This window comes from Eretmochelys imbricata, chromosome 2, assembly GCF_965152235.1.
Source record: "Eretmochelys imbricata isolate rEreImb1 chromosome 2, rEreImb1.hap1, whole genome shotgun sequence".
Lineage (NCBI taxonomy): Eukaryota > Metazoa > Chordata > Testudines > Cheloniidae > Eretmochelys > Eretmochelys imbricata.
Genome location: NC_135573.1, coordinates 270,604,382 through 270,627,415, shown reverse-complemented (window position 1 = coordinate 270,627,415; position 23,034 = coordinate 270,604,382). Strand labels below are relative to the sequence as shown.

The 23,034-nt window shown below is 50.7% G+C and overlaps 1 protein-coding gene across 4 annotated transcripts; it reads right to left on the bottom strand.

Moving 5' to 3' along the window:
• Positions 1-10,821: 10,821 nt before the first annotated feature.
• On the bottom strand, positions 10,822-19,563 carry CHPF2 (chondroitin polymerizing factor 2). 4 transcript variants are annotated; one of them, XM_077808661.1, is made up of 6 exons: positions 19,343-19,563; positions 18,542-18,596; positions 17,671-18,403; positions 14,453-15,017; positions 13,806-13,988; positions 10,822-12,256 (listed from the first exon to the last, which is right to left on the bottom strand). In XM_077808661.1, exons 3-6 carry the CDS (start codon positions 17,946-17,948, stop codon positions 10,994-10,996), a joined length of 2,289 nt encoding a protein of 762 aa, XP_077664787.1. In that variant the 5' UTR covers positions 17,949-18,403; positions 18,542-18,596; positions 19,343-19,563; the 3' UTR covers positions 10,822-10,993. The 4 variants fall into 4 exon arrangements, with proteins under 4 accessions (XP_077664787.1, XP_077664785.1, XP_077664786.1 ...); XM_077808659.1 differs by having other exon boundaries at positions 17,671-18,596; positions 18,988-19,563; XM_077808660.1 differs by having other exon boundaries at positions 17,671-18,592.
• Between the last annotated feature and the right edge of the window lie 3,471 nt (positions 19,564-23,034).

The window sequence follows — 23,034 nt, the reverse complement described above, 5'->3', positions numbered from 1 at the left end:
CCACCCACACCCTTGCCACTCCCTGTCCCTCTCCCCTCCAGGGACTGGCATCAACATCCTCTCCCCATACTCCCTGGCCCCCTGCCAGAGACCAGGCACTAACATGTCTCCCCTGACACGGTCCAGGTGCCAACACACACACCCCTGCCAGGGACCGGGCTTTGACAACACAGCTGCACATCCCTCCCTCCTGACCACCAAGCAGGCACCAACTGCTCCCCACCCGCGCCACAGATATACAGGATTTGTGCTATCCCCCAGCTTTTACACAGTTCTTTGGAGGAACCCCCTCAGTGTGCCAGACCCCACTCTCCCTTAAGGGTAGGCCACGAGGCCTGAATGCCTCCAAGACTGAGGCCTGGTCTACGCTACAGAGTTAGGTCAACACAAGGCAGCTTACATAGACCTAATTATTCAGTGTCTGCACTAGACCTAATTATAGAGTGCAGTGCAGTGTCTACACTAGACCTAATTATTCCGTGGCTGCACTAGAGTGCAGCTTCTGCCCTGTTACCCTGTCCCCTGCTACAACAACATAATAACTCCACCTCCACGAGAGACATAGCACTTATGTCACTGTAGTTCGGGCGACACAGTATCTGTGTAGACACTGTGTTACTTACACAGCCTGTTGGCTGCCAGCCCCCAGTGAGGTCCCTTCTGCTCCAGCACCCACAGTTTTAGCCCTCCCTTCTGCCCCGGCATCAATGGGGGGGGACTGTAAGCCCATGCCCTGCTGACAACTTGGGCTGTCAGTGCAAGGGTTGGGGGGCAGATGTGAGTCCCGTGCCAGGTTGACAGCTCAGGCTGTCAGTGCTGGGGGGCCAGCAATGAGCCCCATGCCCAGCTGATAGTTTGGGCTGTCAGCGCCGGGATGGGAGGGAGGGGGGCTGCTGTGAGCCTGCGTCTAGCTGACAGCTTGAGCTGTCAGTGCTGGGGTAGCTGTGACCTTCATGCAGAGCTGCTGGGCTCCAGCTCTCAGCGTCCCCACAATGCCCCACCTCAGTTGGTGAAAGTGCTCCTGGTGAGGACACGCACCACCCACAGAAGGAGCAAGTGTGGACGTGAACCATCACTTTAATTGCTGTGGTGCCTGTATGTCGACTAAGTCAACTTAATTTTGTAGTGTAGACCAGCCTGAGCCTCTGGGCTCCATCATTCCTGTTTCACACTGTGTGCTCTACCCAGCAAGTCCAACTGAGGTAGACTCATATTCAGAGATTTTTGGGGATCAATGTACCTCAGCAAGTATTTGAAGTGACACCAGACAGCCTTTGCAAACAGAGCAGGGTTTATTAGTCAACTGGAATGCAGCAATGGGAAATCCTTGGGTTAGCACAGATAAGCAAAGATAAAGACATAGTCCATCTTACCCAAGTCAGCACTACACACAGCTGCTGTGGACTCTTTTTGTTGTCTCTTTCCTCTTGTCTCCATGTCAGTCTCAAGTAAGAGTCAACAAAAGGATTCCACAGTCAGGAGCAACAGAGATTAGCAAAACTGTGAAAGGGAGTGAGCTGACCACAGGAACCATCAAAAACCTAAGGAAGAGCAGTGAAAACACCAGGTGGAAGAGTGGAAAAACCATGAAAGCACCATCAGTATAAACTGCACCTGGAGAGAAGCAGAAGAGCAAAAGGTCCCATAGAAGGATAAGGAGGGTGAGACCAAGGGAAGCCAATTCTGCAGGGAGCCTTGATATCAAATTGTTTCCCCAATTTAATCCCCACTTTAAAGAGATAGAGGGGAGGAATATAGGTGACTTTAAAGGCTTGGAGTACTTGTGGCACCTTAGAGACTAACCAATTTATTTGAGCATAAGCTTCATGAGCTACAGCTCACTTCATCGGATGCATACTGTGGAAAATACAGAGAGTTTTTATACACACAGACCATGAAAAAATGGGTGTTTATCACTACAAAAGGTTGTCTCTCCCCTCACCCCACTCTCCTGCTGGTAATAGCTTATCTAAAGTGATCACTCTCCTTACAATGTGTATGATAATCAAGGGGGCATTCCAGCACAAATCCAGGTCGTCCCCCCCCCCCCCCCCCGCCCCACTCTCCTGTTGGTAATAGCTTATCTAAAGTGATCACTCTCCTTACAAGTGTATGATAATCAAGTGGGCCATTTCCAGCACAAATCCAGGGGTCCCCCCCGCCGGGGGGGGACACCTGGATCTTGTGCTGGAAATGGCCCACCTATGATCTATCATACACATTGTAAGGAGAGTGATCACTTTAGATCAAGCCTATTCCACAACCAGGGAACGAGCTGGAGGACAGGGGGGGGGAGGGGGGAGGAATAAACAAGGGGAAATAGGTTTGAATAGAGACTGGGAATGGTTGATTCATTATAAAAAGTAACCTAAGTTAACTGTATCCAATTTGCAAATTAATTCCAATTCAGCAGTCTCTCGTTGGAGTCTGTTTTTGAAGTTTTTTTGTTGAAGGATAGTCACTTTGAGATCAGAAATCAAGTGACCAGAGAGATTGAAGTGTTCTCTGACTGGTTTATGAATGTTATAATTCTTGACATCTGATTTGTGTCCATTTATTCTTTTACTTAGAGACTGTCCAGTTTGACCAATGTACATGGCAGAGGGGCATTGCTGGCACATGATGGCATATATCACATTGGTAGGTGTGCAGGTGAACGAGCCTCTGATAGTGTGGCTGATGTTATTAGGCCCTGTGGTGGTGTCCCCTGAATAGATAGGTGGACACAGTTGGCAATGGGCTTTGTTGCAAGGATAGGTTCCTGGGTTAGTGGTTCTGTTGTGTGGTATGTGGTTGCTGGTGAGTATTCGCTTCAGGTTGGGGGGCTGTCTGTAGGCAAGGACGGGCCTGTCTCCCAAGATTTGTGAGAGTGTTGGGTCATCCTTCAGGATAGGTTGTAGATCCTTGATAATGCGTTGGAGGGGTTTTAGTTGGGGGCTGAAGGTGACGGCTAGTGGCGTTCTGTTATTTTCTTTGTTAGGCCTGTCCTGTAATAGGTGACTTCTGGGAACTCTTCTGGCTTTATCAATCTGTTTCTTCACTTCTGCAGGTGGGTATTGTAGTTGTAAGAATGCTTGATAGAGATCTTATAGGTGTTTGTCTCTGTCTGAGGGGTTGGAACAAAAGCGGTTGTATCACAGAGCTTGGCTGTAGACAATGGATTGTGTGGTGTGGTCAGGGTGAAAGCTGGAGGCATGTAGCTAGGAATAGCGGTCCGTAGGCTTCCGGTATAGGGTGGTGTTTATGTGACCATCGTTTATTAGCACTGTAGTGTCCAGGAAGTGGATCTCTTGTTGGACTGGACCAGGCTGAGGTTGATGGTAGGATGGAAATTGTTGAAATCATGGTGGAATTCCTCAAGGGCTTCTTTTCCATGGGTCCAGATGATGAAGATGTCATCAGTATAGCGCAAGTAGAGTAGGGGCGTTAGGGGACGAGAGCTGAGGAAGCGCTGTTCTAAGTCAGCCATAAAAATGTTGGCATACTGTGGGGCCATGCGGGTACCCATAGCAGTGCCGCTGATTTGAAGGTATACATTGTCCCCAAATGTAAAATAGTTATGGGTAAGGACAAAGTCACAAAGTTCAGCCACCAGGTTAGCCATGACATTATCGGGGATAGTGTTCTTGACGGCTTGTAGTTCATCTTTGTGTGGAATGTTGGTGTAGAGGGCTTCTGCATCCATAGTGGCCAGGATGGTGTTATCAGGAAGATCACCGATGGATTGTAATTTCCTCAGGAAGTCAGTGGTGTCGCGAAGGTAGCTGGGAGTGCTGGTAATGTAGGGCCTGAGGAGGGAGTCTACATAGCCAGACAATCCTGCTGTCAGGGTGCCAATGCCTGAGATGATGGGGTCCCCAGGATTTCCAGGTTTATGGATCTTGGGTAGTAGCTCACGAAAGCTTATGCTCAAATAAATTGGTTAGTCTCTAAGGTTCCACAAGTACTCCTTTTCTTTTTGTGAATACTGACTAACACGGCTGTTACTCTGAAACCTTTAAAAGGCTTGTGATTTGAATAAGGTTGGTTCTGCAGACCAGCTCCGTTGTTTGACTTTCTGACAGGCTCCCAAAACGATAAGAGGTGTATAGGCAGATGGACAGAGTTGATACAGGGGACTATGAACAGTTAAAAAGACTCTCTTGCTTAAGTTTGAAGTAACACTTGAGGCTTATAGGAAAAATTTTCAGGGTGTGCAAAAGAAATAGGATGTGATATATATAGAAGCTGTTCACCCAGATGGGAGAATATCTCCACAAAAGAGGTAGCAGTGCGATGGCAGGTTTATATGACCTGATCGGGTTAAAGCAATTCTATGAGAATGTTCCCATAAGGGATTGGTCGAAGCATGGGTCCTCGAAAGGGCATCAGTGTAGATGCCCCAAATTGGAGGGAGCAGCCAACCCCAGAAGACCCCCGCTGAGGGATCTTAGGGTATGTCTACACAGCCTGGTAGTAAGCCTCCCATCCTGGGTCAAGAGACTTGGGTCCACAATTAATAGCTGTGAAGACATTGTGGCTTGGGCTCTGAAGTCTAGAGAAGACAGTGGGGTTCAGAGTCCGAACTCCAGACCAAGCCACAACTTCAAAATGCTGTCTACACTCTGTTGACCTGGGCTGGGAGGCTCACTGCCACGGGCTGTGTAGCTATACCTCAAAGATCTGAGGTGTAGTATATGTAGGAAAACACTGCATAAGTGGGTGTACTGCCCAAGGCTTGAGAACATTTGTCTGGGACCAAGGGGCTCACCCATCCTCTTTCCAGCCAAGAAGGCAGCCTGCAGCTCAACCTTATTAAATGAACTATGTGACTGAAAGTGGTATACAGCCAGCTTCTCTGCTGCTTAGGATACACTGCCGGATGAGCTTGCACCCCAGGCATTTGTGTACATGTCTCGTTGTACTTTCATGGGCTGACTCTTCTGATCCCCAATGGAGGGTGGTAATTAATGGGGGAAAGAATATAAAGCCTGAAGGGACCATTGTGATCATCTTGTCTGACCCCTGTATAACACAAGCCATAGAACATCCCCAAAATAATTTCTAGAGCATCTTCTAGAAAAACATCCAATCTTGATTTTAAAATGGTCAACAATTGTGGGGTGGGAGAGATAGCTCAGTGGTTTGAGCATTGGCCTGCTAAACCTAGGGTTGTGAGTTCAATCCTTGAGGGGGCCATTTAGGGCAAAAATTGGGGATTGGCCCTGCTTTGAGCAGGGGGTTGGACTAGATGACCTCCTGAGGTCCCTGACATTCTATGATCCTTGGTAAATTATTCCAATGGTTAATTACTCTCACAGTTAAAAATTAATACCATGTTTCACATCTGAATTTTCACATCATTGGATCATGTTATTCCTTTCTCAACCCTATAATTATCCAGGTCATCCTGTTTACCCTTTTTTAAAATTGGCAAAACATTAGCTTTCTTCCAGTCTTCTGGAACTTGTCCAGTACTCCAAGATTTATTGAAAATCAACATTAACAGTCCTGTGAGCTCCTGAGCCAGCTCTTTTAAAACTCTTAGATGTAAGTTATCTGGAGCTACTGATATAAAAATAGGTTTCAGAGTAACAGCCGTGTTAGTCTGTATTCACAGAAAGAAAAGGAGTACTTGTGGCACCTTAGAGACTAACCAATTTATTTGAGCATAAGCTTTCGTGAGCTACAGCTCACTTCATTAGATGCATACCGTGGAAAGTGTAGAAGATCTTTTTATACACCCAAAGCATGAAGAAATACCTCCCCCCACCCCACTCTCCTGCTGGTAATAGCTTATCTGAAGTGATCACGCTCCTTACATGTGTATGATAATCAAGTTGGGCCATTTCCAGCACAAATCCAGGTTTTCTCACCCCCCCCACACACATACAAACCCACTTTCCTGCTGGTAATAGCTTATCTAAAGTGACCACTCTCCTAACAATGTGTATGATAATCAAGGTGGGCCATTTCCAGCACAAATCCAGGGTTTAACAAGAACCGCATTTGCTCCAACCCCTCAGACAGAGACAAACACCTACAAGATCTCTATCAAGCATTCTTACAACTACAATACCCACCTGCAGAAGTGAAGAAACAGATTGACAGAGCCAGAAGAGTTCCCAGAAGTCACCTATTACAGGACAGGCCTAACAAAGAAAATAACAGAACGCCACTAGCCGTCACCTTCAGCCCCCAGCTAAAACCCCTCCAACTCATTATTAAGGATCTACAACCTATCCTGAAGGATGACCCAACACTCTCACAAATCTTGGGAGACAGGCCAGTCCTTGCCTACAGACAGCCCCCCAACCTGAAGCGAATACTCACCAGCAACCACATACCACACAACAGAACCACTAACCCAGGAACCTATCCTTGCAACAAAGCCCATTGCCAACTGTGCCCACATATCTATTCAGGGGACACCATCACTGGGCCTAAGAACATCAGCCACACTATCAGAGGCTCGTTCACCTGCACATCCACCAATGTGATATATGCCATCATGTGCCAGCAATGCCCCTCTGCCTCTGCTAAGTCATTATGCAAGGTAACCTATTTCCCCTTGTTTTTTCCTACTCCCTCTCTCCCCTTCCCGGACGTTCTTGTTAAACCCTGGATTTGTGCTGGAAATGGCCCACCTTGATTATTATACACATTGTTAGGAGAGTTGTCACTTTAGATAAGCTATTACCAGCAGGAGAGTGGGGTGGGGGGAGGTATTTTTTCATGCTTTGTGTGTATAAAAAGATCTTCTACACTTTCCACAGTATGCATCCGATGAAGTGAGCTGTAGCTCACGAAAGCTTATGCTCAAATAAATTGGTTAGTTTCTAAGGTGCCACAAGCACTCCTTTTCTTGTTATAAAAATGTCTGCCTTTAGTAGCTGCTGTTTAACATCCTCCAGAGATACTAGAGGAATGGAAAATTGTTATCACCATATGAATAGACTGAATCAACTTTTTCTTCCCCAAATACAGAACAGAAATATGTACTGAAACAGAAATATGTAGGCTTTCCTGCATTTTTGATAATTCTACCATTTCCATCTAGCACTGGACCAATTTCATAGGATTATTTTTATTCCTAATATATATCTTATTGTCCTTAACATTGTTGGCCATAAATTTCTCCTTGTGTCCTTTGATTCCCTTGTCAATTCACTACAATTCCTAACTTCTGATTTATATTCATTACTATCAACTTTCCCTTTCTTCCATTTGTTATCTATTTTATAGTTTTCTTCACTTCCCCTCTAAACCAGGTCAGTGTTTTAACCAGTATGGCCATTTCCCTCGATTGTGGCTTTTTGGGCATCTAGTAAGATATTCTTAAATGATTCCCAATATCATTTACATTTTTCTGATTAAATTCTTCTTTCCTGCTGGTTTGGCTCATATTTTTTCAGCTGTGTGAAACTGGTCCTATTAAAGCACCAAGTGTGTGTTTATATTACTGGTCTGGACTTCATTCTATTTGCACATTATAAATGTGATCAAGTTCCAATGGTTAATCACCCTCACTGCTAAAAAATTATGCCTTATTTCTAATTTGAATTTGTCTGGCTTGTTTCCAGACACTGTTTCTTGCTCTGCCTTTCTCTGCTAGAGTACCCAGTCTTTCCTCCCTGTGGGGGTACTTGAACACTGTAATCAAGTCACCTCTCAATTGTCTTTTTGATAAACTAAACAGATTGAGCTCACTAAGTGTCCCAGTATAAGGCACGTTCTCCAGCCCTCATATTTTTGCAGTTCTTTTCTGCAGCTGCTTCAATTTTTCAACATGATTCTAAAAATGTGGATACCAAAACTGTATGGAGTATTCTAGTATTGATCTCATTAACAGTGCACAAAAAGGTAAACTCATCTCCTTGCTCCAACTCATCACTCCCTGTTTATGCATTCAAGGACTGCATTACCATTTTTTGCCACAGGATCACACTGGGATCTTCTGTTCTGTTGCTTGTCCACTGTGGCCCCTAAATCCTGTTCTGTCACTGCTTTCCAGGAAACGATCCTCCACTCTGTAGGTATGGCCTGCATTTTATTTGAATGGACCCAGTTTACTAAGTGGTCCAGATCACTGTGTGCGACTGTCCTGTCCTCATCTACCAATCCGCCAATCTTTTTGCCATCCACAAATGTTACCAGCCATTGGGTAATTGAAGCTTGAGCAGGCATAATGTACGGGTTACCTAAAATCCAAAGGACTGATATGCTGCAACCCAATTGGATAAAGATTATGTATAAAAAACCTAAGTGAACATGGGCTCAAACTGGAGATACACTAGAGCAGAAACTAAAGAATGGGACTGAAGGACCAGATCAAGGGATCAGAGAAGGCGATAACTATCATGTAAGATGGAAGTACTTCCTAATGCCGCAGAATGTGGTAACTTGGGCCCATTTACCAATTCTGTCTTGTCTGTTATTGCCATAAATGTATGGCCAGACACTATAAGTGCCAATAATTCTGTCTGAAGTAGTATAGAGGTGAAAATTGATTTAAGACTAAATTGTGAAAATAGGGGTTTGTGTGCAGACTAATGCCCCACTGCTGTTTGAGAAACCTATTGCTGCAAATCCATCCATGTCTTGCACATTGCTGAGTCACAGTCCTGCACAGCAGATGGTTAGTGGCCCTGCACACTTGCACGACAATCACATAGCTTGTGTTGGCCAGTTTGTAGTGTAGACATGGCCTTATGTGCCTCACACTGGCACAGCTATGCTAGTCAGCGGTGTGAAAAAAATACACCGCCAGTGACACAGCTAACTAACTTAGGTGGCTGTATACCACCTCCCTAGCTCAGTATATTTCGGTTTTCCCTAGCCCAGTTCAGAATGTTCACTTTAGAGCCCAGAGAGGAAAAAGCATTGCCAGCTGCCTTCACCATAGGATGATCCTACCCCTGTAGTGCCATGTCATGAGCACAGTGTGCACAGCAGCAGAGTTGCCATGGCACCCATACATCCTGCAGAAGAACCAGTCACCCCCACAGTGATCTGAAGGAGCAGGGCATCATCCCTGCAGACGGCTCCTTTCCCAGATTAACGAACAGCCTAGCTAGCAAGGTTAACAATCAAGTCAAAGGTCTGTAGCATTTGAGGGATAATATTCTAACACAAGGGTTCTCAAACTGGAGGTCAGGACCCCTCAGGGGATCACAAGGTTCTTACATTGGGGGTCACGAGCTGTCAGCCTCCACCCCAAACCCCACTTTGCCTCCAGCATTTATAATGGTGTTAAATATATTAAAAGTGTTTTTAATTTATAAGGGGGAGTCTCACTCAGAGGCTTGCTATCTGAAAGGGGTCACCAGTACAAAAGTTTGAGAACTTCTGTTCTAACAGGTCTCCATGGGTATTGTGAAGCTCACATAAGCTCCTGTATTAGCTGACAGTCTCAGCAGCTGGGCATTTTGTGTCACCAGATGGGCATCTCATTTACAGTGGATGAGGAGTTACCATCTATAATCACCACTGGATGAGTGACAGGGGGGTTGCTCTCAACAGCTCTAGAGAAGGAGCAGAGTGGCAAGTGCATACCCCCTCATCTCAGCAAAGGGCCCAGGGAAAGGTTCTTCCCAACTGAAGAAGGGGCAGAGAGCAGGAGTAGCAGACAGATACAGATTCAATGCCCAAAAGAGTTGCTGCAGTCTCACTAAGGTCTCCTCTTGGGATACCCTTGTGTACATCTTAAAAACTGAAGCCTCAGAGAGAAGGCATCAGACACCATAGTAAAAAGCACAGTATAATAATCTAGATAGGACAGAAGAGAAGCAGCAGAAAGCAGCTAATGCATCACTTTATGCAGCCTGAATTGGGCTGCTGGGGGGTGGAGGGCAGCCATTCTAAAAGACTGAATCGCTGTAAGACTCATATTCTAGCCCCTTGTCCATATACCTTTGATCAGGCTCCCCCATCCCGAAGTCAATACACTCTAGCTGCCTGAACTCCCCTATGCATGCTCTCCCAGGACTACGTCTCCTTCCATGCATGTTCACCAGCCATGTCTGGCTCCTGACAAACACACATCTGAATAGGACTAAGCAACTGTTAGCTCACCCTCACTGGGTCCATGACTTCTGTAAGATATTTGACTTAGTTGGGTGAGGTAATATCTTTTACTAGACCAACTTCTGTTGGTGAGAAACACAAACTTCAAGCCACATGGAGTTCCTCTTCACCTGACGAAGAGCTCTGTATGGCTCAAAAGTTTTTCTTCCTCACCACCTGAAGTTGGTCCAATAAAAGATATTATCTCACCCACCTTGTCTCTCTAATATCCTGGGACCGACAGCTACATCTACACTGAATTTAAATTAGTTGACATTCAGATTTAGTACAGGGTCACCCTATGGTGAGGGCAGCTGGCAATTTTTTCCCCCCTCTGGGCTCTAAAGTGAATTTTCAGCATTGGGCTAGAGAAGCTGCATCTTAATGGAGTGAAAGAATAGGAATCCCAAGAGGAAAACATAGTACACCACTAACAAGCCAGGGTTCAAGAGGTATTTGTGTGATTGCAGCAGTGAACACATCAGGGAATCCAAGTGTGTCAGAGAATGGGGACAGTGCATACATTAATATGCAGTCAAGGCATTCTTGTTCTGATTCAGGTCTCTTATTTACAACTTATTTCCAGTTGTTCCTATGACCCTACTGTAATTTTCATCCCCTGCTCCCAACAGCGCTTTGGGTGAGTTTTATGTGGCTAAGTGTAGATTGGCAGTAATCTTATAGTTCCCTCCCCGTCACGCCCACAACCCACTCTGTGGGAGTGTCACTGTACCATATGAGAAGAAACTTGTGATAATTTGTGAGGAACCAAGTTAATTTGCATGGGAAGAAACTTTAATTACTTTTCCTATGAAACCAAATTTTTCAATTGCCCTGCCCGCCCCTTGGCCTCACACACCCATCTTTCCCAGGGCAGGACTGGGGCTGGGAAGGAGGGTGAAGGTGCAAGTGTTAAGGTGCTGGGGAACCACTAGTAGCTTCTGGTCCTTCAGGTGCTATTGGCCTGTTCCTGCTCAAAGAGGGCCATGGCCAGGTGCGAGCGGGAGGAGAGCCCCTCCAGGTTACTGAGCACACAGCGGTGATACAGTTCCTCGCTCAGCCGGGGGTTGCAGCTCCTCAGCATATATTTCTGCACCAGCCCTGGCTCCACAGCCCGGAACAGGTGCAGGCCAGAGTAGCGAAGGAAGACATCAAATACTTCCATGCTCTCCAGCACTTCATCCCGGTCCAAAATGTCAGCTGCCAGCTTGGTGCGTGCTGCCATGTAGTCAGAGTTGTAGAAACAAGCCTCAGCAAAGGCATGACGGTCAAAGTGCCCATCCCTCAGGAAGTCAGTGCTGGAGGAGGAGGCCTGCTCGCCATGGTACATCAGCACTGGGTTGAACTCCTGGAAGTGCATTGGGAAGAAGACCTGCCAGTTGCTGATGGTGTTCATGCGGCAGCGATTCAGGAACTCCGTGTTAACCTCTGTCCAAACGCTGGCCAAGAAGAAGAGGGTGTCCACAGGGTGCTTCTTTGACACTATGTCCATGAGCTTCACCTGGGATGGCACCTCAGTTTTTACGCTGATCCAGGGAATTTTCACCTCTGCATACCGTTTTTCCAGCTCTCCCACCATAGCTTTGACCCCAGCAAAGACATCCAGCTGGCTGACCCGCTGAGCATCATAAGGCTGGTAGATGAAGAGCAGGGTTAGCAGGGCATTGTCATGTGTGTCCAGCGTGTTCATGGCAAACGTGTCCAGGAAGTTGCTGACAAAGTCCACCTCCTGCACGGTCAGGGGCAGCACCAGCTGCACGCGTGTGGCCTCTGTCACATAGGGCATGGGGATGATCTCTACCTTGCTGAGGGGCCGCACTAGACTCACCCGCTTAGCCAGAACATGGCTGTGGCCCTTCTGGGTTACAGCCTCCAGCAAGAGATCCAGCATGTACTCCATGCCCCGTGTGGGGTCAAAGCGCCGGTAGCCATTCAGCAATTGTTGCTTGTAGAAACGAAGCTGGGGCTGGTAACGGCTGTTGAGATGCTGGAGTGCTGCCTCAATGATGTCACTAACATCGGCCTTGCTGGCTCCAGCCAGCTCACATTTGGGGGAGCCATCGGGACAGGAGAAGAGGTGCTGCTCTGTGAAGTAGTCCCAGCTAATCACCTCAAAGCGGGATTTGGGGACAAAGGGAGCATTGATGCCTATGGGCCATGTCAGCCCCCCCTCGCGGGCTGGTGTCAGCGATGTCAGATTCCTGATCTGCATCTGTGAAGAAAGTACACTGCTATTTATAGAATCATACGTGTAGGGCTGGAAAGGACCTTGAGAAGTCACCTAGTCCAGTCCCCACGCTGAGGCAGGACGAAGTATACCCCAAACCATCCCTGACAGGTATTTGTCCAACTTGTTCTTAAATACGTCTACCTTCCTTGGAAGCCTGTTCCAGAGCTTAACTACCCTTATAATCAGATTTTTTCTAATATCTAACCTAAATCTCCCTTGCTGCAGATATTAAGCCCTTTACTTCTTGTCCTACCTTCAGTGGACATGGAGAAGAATTGATCCCCATGCTCTTTATAACAACCCTTAACGTATTTGAAGACTGTTATAAGGTCCCCCCACCCTTAGTCTTCTTTTTTCAAGAGTAAACATGCCCACTTTAACCTTTCCTCAGGTTTTCTAAATATTTTATCCTTTTTATCGCTCTTCTCTGGACTCTAATTTGTTCACATCTTTCCTAAAGTGTGGCACCCAACACTGGGCACAGTACTCCAGCCGAGGCCTCACCAATGCCAAGTAGAGTGGGACAAATATCTCCCATGTGTTACACATGACACTCCTATTACTACACCCCAGAATATTAGCCTTTTCACAACTGCATCCCATTGTTGGCTCATATTGAATTTATAATCCACTATAACCCTCAGATACTTTTCAGCAATACTACCACCTAGTCAGTTATTCCCTATTTTGTATTCTTCCATTTGATTTTTCTAACTCAAACCCTACCATGACATTGCCCCTATTTTCTTTCCCTTTTATCTTAACCCAGCAGCTTTCAACTTATCTGCCTCTTACCTCCTTGTGGACTCAAAACAAGTGTATGTATTCTCGCTGTGTAATGCAACATTTCCTCTCTTTCGCCCCATCTTTCCTTCCTGAACAAGCTATACCCTCTATACCAATATTCCAGTCATGAGATTTATCCCACCAAGTCTGATGCTAATTAAGCCATAACTTAGCTTGTGTACTATTACATCCAGTTCTTCCTGTTTATTCTCCATACTCCTTGCTTTTGTGTATAGACATCTATAATGTTGAGCAGATTCCTTCACTGTTTTCCCTCTTGTTGTTCCTATGACCCTACTGTAATTTTCATCCCCTGCTCCCAACAGCTAGCCCTCTGTTAAGGTCACCTTTTTTTTTTATCTACTTGTGGGCTTTTGTCAACTGCCCCTCTGAATCTAGTTTAAAGCTCTCCTCACTAGGTTGGTGAGTCAGTGTCTGAAGATGCTCTTCTCCTGGAGAGGCAAGTGGTCTGGTCCCTCTTTCTGCCCCCCTCTCCAACCCCAGAGGGGCAAATGGCCTGATCCCTCCTCTCTACCTAGAGCTTCCTGAATCCTTGGTGGTCCAGGACAGTAGTGATTCTGATACCACACCCTCCTTGTGCAGGGGCTATTTCCATAGAGGAGTCTGCCACTGCCTGGCTGTCAGAGATTCTCTGTTCCCTCACAGACCTCAAAAAAAGAGATCCTGTCTAACCTCACTCCATCTCTGTCTTAGGTTCCCCATCAGTGTTCCCCCACCCAGATACCTGGAGTTGCTGGATCTCCTGGTAGGCTCTGTCCAGCTGGATCCTGCTGAAATGCTTGTGCAGTCGGTACATGAGGGTCCCCTCAGAGACAGGGTGCACAGTGAGCGCTGCCTGGAAGTCCTCACCCTCCTCCTTCTCTAGGTCTGCATTTTTGGCCAGTTCATAGGAGCGGTAATGCTGGCCCTGAAATGGATAAGACTCAGGGAGACTGGTTAGGAACCCTGGGACTCACACCGGGTCCTCCCTCCCCCACCCACTCACTCTGAAGGGGGTGAGACCCAGAGAGACAAACATGTGGGCATGAGAGGGGGTTTCACCCTCTGCTCCTCACTTCATAGATCATAGGAGAATTCAGATCTCCTTGTTGTTTCTTTCTATCCCAGGCTGCTTCCCACCCCCTTGAAAAACTGTGAAATTGATGAAATCTGACTAAATCTGTTCTCTCAAATGTCAGTCTAGCTCCACTTCCCAAGTGCTGAGGGTGAAGCTGGGCTCTTGTTCCATGCTGCTACCCCACACTTTCTTTCTTCCCAGTACTTCGCAGCATAGGTTTGGGGGCACTCACCCCTTTACCCTATGACACAGGCTTGTGAGGGTGTGGAGTCTATTGGGTTGAGGCTGTGCCCTAAATCCTGGAGGGACAATACCTGGTGCTGGGAGATGCAACTGATGCCCAGAAAGTCGATGATGCAGCGTCCCAGCCATTCATCCGGGCGCACACTGAGAATCTCATTACGGCAGCTGTCCAGATGCTGATGCAACTTGAGCAGCAGGCTCCGGGAAACCAAGTAGCCAAAGCCACCATGGCAATAGCGGGCCTGTTCATCCCCCCCAATGAACTCCTCAGCCCGTCCTAGGTAAACATCCTGATTAATGCTTAGGTGTGTCACCAGGGCCTTGATCTGCTCGGCCTGGGCATAGGTGTCATCCTGCATGACATAGAACCAGTCATAGTCACCCCCAAAGTGCTGATGGATGTAGCGCATGGTCTCATACATCAGCCAGACGGGGCGTTCGTCCCCATGTGACACCAATGCCATGCCATGCGGCACCTTGGCACTGCGCAACCCCGTAAAGTATAGCAAGTGTGGGAAGTGATGGGCCACGGTCTTGTTCACTGCCACAGCCAGTGTGTTCATGGTTGCCTTGGAGGTGAGCACAGCCACAAAGAGCCGTTCATGGAAGCCCAGCTCTGTCTGGATATAGCGAGTCCTGCAGGGAAAAGCCATGGTTACAACACAAGCAGCTGGGAGAAGGGAAAGAAACAGATCTATCCCTATATTCACATCAGAGATAGAGGGGGCACCCATACCCCCTTGATGTTTTGAGTAATCAGATTCCTTTCAAAGCTCTGACTTAGGGCTCAGCTGTGTGTACACATTACTAACAATCTCACATTTTTTAGGCATCTTCCTACTTCACAGAAATCAAAGCCAGTTAGCATCCTAACACTTGTATCCAACTATACAGAGAGATGGCATCACCCACTAATGAAAGACTGCCCTCTCTGGGCTGGGATGCAGCAGTGGTTTAACAGCCACACAGCAATCCTGAACAACAGTTTAGGGCAAGAAGTGAAGCTAACTATTGCATTCAATAGAAATTGTAGGGGGGAAGTTCAAGGGGGCAAAATGTAAATATATGAGAGATCCTTGGATTCCCTGGCGATTACATCTTGACTCCTGCAAAAGTGTCACAGGATCTTTAATGACCACAGATGATCAAGATCTTGCTTTTATATCATACTTGAAAGATAGCAGTCTGGCAGCACCAACTCAGAGAGGAAACTGACCCTGAGGGATCTACCCACCCAGCAGTATAGCACCCCTGAGTGCCATACAATAGCATTAGGATCAGCACTCACTAAACAGGGAGTGCACTCACTACCAAGCCACCAACACTGCTCCCTGAAACCTCTGTTTCCTATCCAAGTACTAGGAACATAGAAATTGCCAGACTGGATCAGACCCAAGGTCCATCTGGTCCACTGTCCTGTCTCTAAGGATGGCCAGCACCACCGGTATCAGAGGAAGCTGCAAGAAGTCTTCTAATCACTAGTAGTTTGACTGGTTTTAACCCTGAAGCATGATGTTAAATATTTCTTCCAAAATTTATGTTAGCACTATAAGAAGTTTGGCCTCATTAACATCCTGTGGCACTGAGTGAAAAGTATTTCCTTTGATCATTTTTGACTTTCCCATCTTTTAATTTAATTGAATGTCCCCTTTTTTCTTGTGTTTTGAGACAGGGAGAACAGAAGTTGCTGATCTCTCTTTAGACCCTTCATTATTTTATATACTTTAATCATGTCCCTACTTGTCTCCTTCCTGAGGTAACAGTCCCAATCTTTTCAGCCACATCATAGGAAAAGTTTTTTTCATCACCTAATCATTCTTGTCTTCCTTCCCTGAACCCCCTCTATTCTACAATGTGCTGCACACAATACCCAGATGAGGCCATGTCATTGACTTATAGAAATGCATTAATTTTTTTATTATTCTCCATTCCATTCCTGATGTAACCGAACATCTTGTTTGCTTTTTTTGCCTGCATCTGCAGACTGAGCAGAGATCTCCATGCAGCTGTCTATGATGACACCAGGTTGCTTTCCTGAATTGATTTTGAACTGTGTAAGGTATGAGTAGGTTTTTTCCCCCCTCCAATGTGTACTGCTTTGCTGTTAGCAACACTGAATTCACTTTGCCATTAAGTTGCCTATTCATCTAGTGTGATACAGTCTCTGTGAAGTTTCTCATGGTCTGCTCTGGTCTTGACTAATAAAAGTAACATCATCTGCAAATTTTGGTACTTTACTGCTCATCTCTATGGTGGGGTGTCTACCCAACACTGTAATGAAAAGGGTTAAAACTGGAGCTTGGGAGCTCAATTAAAAAGTGCCTGGCCACACCTGCAGGGTTGGCCAGTCACAATGACTCATGAATCTTAACTGAGAGAAGTGGGAATCAGTATAAATAGAGGAAGTCTGTGACAGAAGGGGTGACAGCTGAATTTAATAGGAGGGGCTTAGTGAGTGTTTTAGGAAAGTGGGGTAACATTAAAAAAGCTCTACTATATTTTTTAAAGGATACTCAGCAGGGTAAGAGAGCGTAGTGGCATGGATGTATGGGGAATATAGTAGGTGATGGTTATACTCAGTAGACGAGTCAGCTTCACCATAAAGCATAAGAAGATGAAGGGTACTGCAGGGAGAGAGTTAGGAACTCTGCAGTTGCTCTCTGGGATCAGAGAATGGAAACAGCCCTGGCAGACATTCAATTGACGACTAAGAGAAGAATAAAAGATCAAGCCTAAGAAGGGTAGGAGGGGATTTAAGCTTACACTTTTACTTTGGGATTTATTGGGGAATTCCAGGAGGGAGCACTGAGAGTCCTAGCCCTGGGAGAAGGGTGAACTCAGACAGGTTGTGGGACAGGCCTCCTTATAGGCTTAGTAAGGAACAGTCCAGGGAAACAGCAGCAAGAAGATTGAGGGATCCATAAGAAGACTTTGCCTCTCACCCCTGGACTATTTAATTTCTTTAGTAGCCTTTTGTGAGACATCTTATCAAAGCCATTTTGAAAGTTGAACTAAGTTGTCAACCGCTTCTCCTTTATCTGCCACTTTTCCACATTCAAAGAATTCTAATACATTAGTGGGAGACAATTTTCCTTTGGAGAAACTGTGCTGGTTATACCTTGTCACATCATAATCTTCCAGCCATTTTATTATACTATATTTAATTATAGTTTCAACCAACTAACCCAGTCTGACCCTGTTTAGCCCGTAACAGCTGATGGGACCCCATGTTAGACACAGGTGGTCACCTTCACCTCACAATGACTTGCTCAAAAGGAGCGTCTCTTACCTGAGCACTTTCTTGTAAGGCTTATTGGGGTCTCGGTAGTAGGGAACAATCCTGGGTTTGAAGTCCTCATCATTCTGGCTTGACCTTCCTCCAGGAACAGTGTCCTGCTGCATTTTCCCTGCAAACAGCCCATTATTTACCCCTGTGTCCATGCAAGTATCCTCCCCATCACTCTGGATCCAGGAGACGCGCAGCAGGCTTAGACTGCATCCCAAGGAGAGACCCAGGATGAGTGGCAGTGCAGGCCGCAGGAAGGCAAGGAGAGTAGCCAGACGCATGGCAGAGCTATCATGAAACAATACGCAGAATCTTCAACAAGAAAGTATCTAGAATCTCAAAAAAATCTGGACGAAGGAAGATCTAGAAATGCACCAAAACCTGAGAGAGTTAGAAAACAGTGATCCAGACGCATGAGAGGCACGATGTCTCACTTAAAGGCAGTAGTAGGCCACAGATCTAGCTCAGTCATGGGTGTGTAACAGTGTCAGAGGATAAACCACAAAGTTCAGAGAATTTGGCAATATGGCTCATGTTGGAAAGAAAATTAAATGAGCCCCAGGTAGTGTCCATGCCTGGGGATGTGGAAAGTCATTCCCAGCTCCTTGACAGGTGAGGCAGAGAGTGCTCCAGCCCTGAGATCTGTGAATCCAGTCAGCTCCAGGGACTTCAAGATACAAACACTTCTCACATGGGATGGAATCAGAAAGTTTCCTGAACTTCCAAGTACAGGAGCCTTAGGAGCAGAGGGAGAAAGAAACCAATGCTCAGGTCCCCTGGAATAACATCTGGCAACATGAAACACTGACCCTTTGCAGCTGGTGGACAGTGTCTCAGTGGTGACTCAGGCTAACAGCATGAGAGCCTGTCCCACCTGCTTGTTTCTTGGTTCCAAGCTGCTGCACTTTTGATGGTCCCATCCAGACTACCTAGAGAGAGGGAAACTGAACAACCAGAACTGCAGGATTGAATCTGCCTCAGTGACAACTGTGCAGACTCAGATTAAGGTTAGGATACCCTAAACTCCAGAGCTGGGATTACCATTCACCCCCTGCTAAAAGAGAGGTCAGAGGCTCCACTTCTGAGACAATGCCAGGGAGACTGGCTAGCGCTTCCTGCATGGGAAAGGATGAGGCCCTCAGCAGAGGTAGTGGAGGGACATGGGTGACAGGGGATTTTCCCCTTAAAGTACAAGTTCCAGTGCAGCCCCAGGCTGGGCAGACTGGCTGGGTGAGGATACTGGGCTTTCCACCCCTAAAGCCTGTGTTCCAGAGCCACGCTTACTGGACAAATATGCTCAACATAACTCAGCACCCAGACCTTAGCTGGTAGCTTCAGCAGAGCGGGAACAGGTGGACTAGGGCCTGGAGAAAGAGTTCTCCTCTTTTCCCTAGAGCTCCTCCAAGGCAGGGCTGAATCCCACCGGCAAGGCGCCGTGCGAGGAGAAAACGTGTCCGGGGAGGCCTGGGCGGTCCAGCCCGGGCCCGCGCAAGGGAAGGTCCCAGAGAAACGTCCCCGGTTCTGCCCCGGGGGGGGAAGGGGCGGCTGGCGAGCCCCGGTCTCCCGGGCTCCGGGGGCAGCCCTGCTCCAGCTGAGGGAGGGGAGCGAGGCCCCAGCACAGCGCCTGGCCCCCCGCCTGCCCAGGCATCGCCCTGCTGGGGCCGCTCCCCGCTACCTGCCGGACGCTCCCGCCGCAGGGGCCCGGGCCCGGGCCAGGCTCGGCTCCCGGCAGACTCGCCTCGCGCGGGTCGGCCAGGCAGGAGGAGCCGGGGGCGCGCAGCAGCTCGGGGCGCTGGGTCAGGCTGGCATCGCTCGCGTCCGACAGCCGCCAGCTCAGCCGCCTCCCGCCAGCCCCGCTCCCTCCTCTTCCCCTCTCGATGGTCCCTCCCGCGTCGCTCTCTCCGCCGGACCCCGCCGACTCTATGGTTCAGTGCGCGTGCGCAGGCCTCACGCCCAGAGCCGCCGCCGCCGCTCCCTGCGCTTTGCAGCCACGCCCCGCCGGCCCTCGGCCCCGCCCCGCGCCGGGGCCCCGCCCCGGGTCCTGCCGCGCCGCGCCACGGCCGGGCCCTTGCGCCGGCCCAGCGCGCGGGCCGCCCGGCCGGAGGCGGGGAAGGTGCGGCCGCGGGCGCAGCCAGGGGTGAAGCGAGCCGTCCCGCCCCGCGGTCCGGCCTCCGAGCTCCGGGGCTGAGGCGGCTTCTCCCGCGGGACCGGCTGCAAAAGCTCCCGTCGCTGCCTCCCGCAGCGGCCCTTGCCCAGCAGCGGCCGGGGCCGGCCCACGTCGGCACCGGGGGCCCGCGGGCCTGATTCCGCCGCTCGGTGTGTCCCGGGCCGGAATCCCGAGTCCGCTCGTCGCGGGCGGGCCAGCCACTGCCGGCGGCGGCGGCGGCGCGGACCGATGGAGCCTCGCGGGCCCCCAGGAAGCCTCCCAAAAGACAAGAAGTGTTTGGTGGGAACGGGCTCCTGACACACCTCCGCTCAGCCGGGAAATGCCCACTTGCAATTTGCCAGCCCCGGTTTCTTCCTCCCCTGACCCTAGCGCCCGGCTCTCCCAAGGGAGGGCACCAGTCCCATCTCCAGGTTTTTACTGTAAGCCTCTTGGGGCAGGTTCCTTTTGTTTTATGGTTGTACAGCACCTGGCACTGAGGGGGTCTGGGTCCATGACTAGGGCGGGTAGGCACTAGGCCAGGGGTGGCCAATGTGAGCCTGAGAAGGAGCCAGAATTTACCAATGTACATTGCCAAAGAGCCCCAGTAATACATCAGCAGCACCCCATCAGCTCCCCCTCCTGCTCCCAGTGCCTCCCGCCCCCCGGGATCACCACATCCCTCTCCATGTCTCCTGACCACCGTGATCAGGGGGCTGGAGGCTCTGGCGGGGAGGGGAGGAGAGCAAGGGCACGGCAGGGGGAAGGGGCGGAGTGGGGGCAGGAGCTGGGGCAGAGCAGGGGGTTGAGCACTGAGCACTCCCCAGCACATTGGAAAGTTAGCATCGATAACTGCAGCCCCAGAGTCAGCGCCTATGCAAGGAGCTGCATGTTAACTTATGAAGAGCCGCATGCAGCTCAGGAGCCACAGGTTGGCCACCTCTGCACTAAGCTAAAGGAAATAATAACAATAAAACAATGACAAGAAGCAAATACAGACTTGTACCTCACCCAAGAGGTGTCAATCTGCTGCCCCATATGACCCAATCCTGGGCATGTGGTACCCTCCACATCCTGTGACCCCATTCTGGGCTCCTGTTTCCCCTCTCCCAAGGCATTGCAGTGACACCTACCACCATTCAGGAATGATCAGTTTCACGTTCATGGGACACATTGCTGAGGGGGTGGGGGAAACCAGTGCTTAATTACTAATGAAAGAAGTGCCAGAACTCAAGAATTTTTTTACTTTCATAACTGACATGACAAGCCCGGACATCTTGGGGCTCTGAACTGCCAAGGCCGGAGGAGATGGGGCTCTGAACTAGGGTGACCAGATGACAAGAACAAAATATCGGGACACATGGGGGGCAGCCACAGGCTCACCTCCCACCAGGCCCGGCTCCAGGTTTTTTTCTGCCCCAAGCAAAAAAATAAAAAGCCAGAGTGCCACCGAAGCAAAATATCGGGACAAATGGCACCCCGATCGTACATCGGTCAGGACGCGGGACAAACAACTAAATATCGGGACATCTGGTCACCCTACTCTGAACTGCCAGGGTGTGAAGGCCAGAGGTGCCGGGGAGGCTCTCAGGGTGCGAAGCCCAGAGGTGCCGGGGGCTCTGCGCTCCCAGGCCCGGAGGTGTGTGTGGGAGGGGGGGTCTGAGCTGCCAGGCCCGGAGGTGTGTGTGGGAGGGGGGGTCTGAGCTGCCAGGCCCGGAGGTGCGGGGCAGGGGGGCTCTGCGCTCCCAGGCCCGGAGATGCGGGGGGGGGGGGGTCTGAGCTGCCAGGCCCGGAGGTGCGGGGCAGGGGGGATCTGCGCTGCCAGGCTCAGAGGTGCCGGGGGGGGGCTTGGCGCTGCCAGGCCCGGAGGTGCGGGGGGGCTCTGAGGTGCGAAGCCCGGAGGTGCGGGGGGGGCTCTGCGCTGCCAGGCCCAGAGGTGCCGGGGGGGGGCTCTGCGCTGCCAGGCCCGGAGGTGCCGGGGGGGGCTCTGCGCTGCCAGGCCCGGAGGTGCCGGGGGGGGCTCTGCGCTGCCAGGCCCGGAGGTGCCGGGGGGGGCTCTGCGCTGCCAGGCCCGGAGGTGCCGGGGGGGGCTCTGCGCTCCCAGGCCCAGAGGTGTGTGTGAGGGGGTCTGAGCTGCCAGGCCCGGAGGTGCGGCGGGGTCTCTGCGCTGCCAGGCCCGGAGGTGCGGGGGGGCTCTGAGGTGCGAAGCCCGGAGGTGTGGGGGGGCTCTGCGCTGCCAGGCCTGGAGGTGCGGGGGGGGGGGCTCTCAGGGTGCGAAGCCTGAAGGTGCCGGGGGCTCTGCGCTCCCAGGCCCGGAGGTGTGTGTGGGAGGGGGGGTCTGAGCTGCCAGGCCCAGAGGTGTGTGGGGGGGGCTCTGCGCTCCCAGGCCCACAGGTGGGGGGGGGGGTCTGAGCTGCCAGGCCCGGAGGTGCGGGGCGGGGGGGATCTGTGCTGCCAGGCTCAGAGGTGCCGGGGGGGGGCTCTGCGCTGCCAGGCCCGGAGGTGCCGGGGGGGGCTCTGCGCTGCCAGGCCCGGAGGTGCCGGGGGGGGCTCTGCGCTGCCAGGCCCGGAGGTGCCGGGGGGGGCTCTGAGGTGCGAAGCGCAGAGGTGCGGGGGCGGGGGGCTCTCAGGGTGCGAAGCCCGGAGGTGCCAGGGGCTCTGCGCTGCCAGGCCCGGAGGTGCGTGTGGGGGGGGTCTGAGCTGCCAGGCCCGGAGGTGCGGGGGGGATCTGCGCTGCCAGGCTCAGAGGTGCCGGGGGGGGGCTTGGCGCTGCCAGGCCCAGAGGTGCGGGGGGGGGGGCTCTCAGGGTGCGAAGCCCGGAGGTGCGGGGGCTCTGCGCTCACAGGCCCAGAGGTGGGGGGGGGGTGTCTGAGCTGCCAGGCCCGGAGGTGCGGGGCGGGGGTGCTCTGCGCTCCCAGGCCCGGAGGTGCGGGGGGGGGGGGTGGTGTCTGAGCTGCCAGGCCCGGAGGTGCGGGGCGGCTCTGCGCTCCCAGGCCCGGAGGTGCGGGGTGGGGGGGTCTGAGCTGCTAGGCCCGGAGGTGCGGGGCGGCTCTGGCCCAAGTTACCCAGCTGCGGGGGTGGCTCGGCCCTCTATTGGGGAGGGTCCTGGGGCTTGGCGCGGTGCATGCTAGGAGTCAGAGGCCCGCCAGGGCCAGTCTCTTCTGGCGATGGCGGGACGTGACTCTGTTTCCCAGAGCGCGGTGGGGCCCGGCGAGCAGTGACGT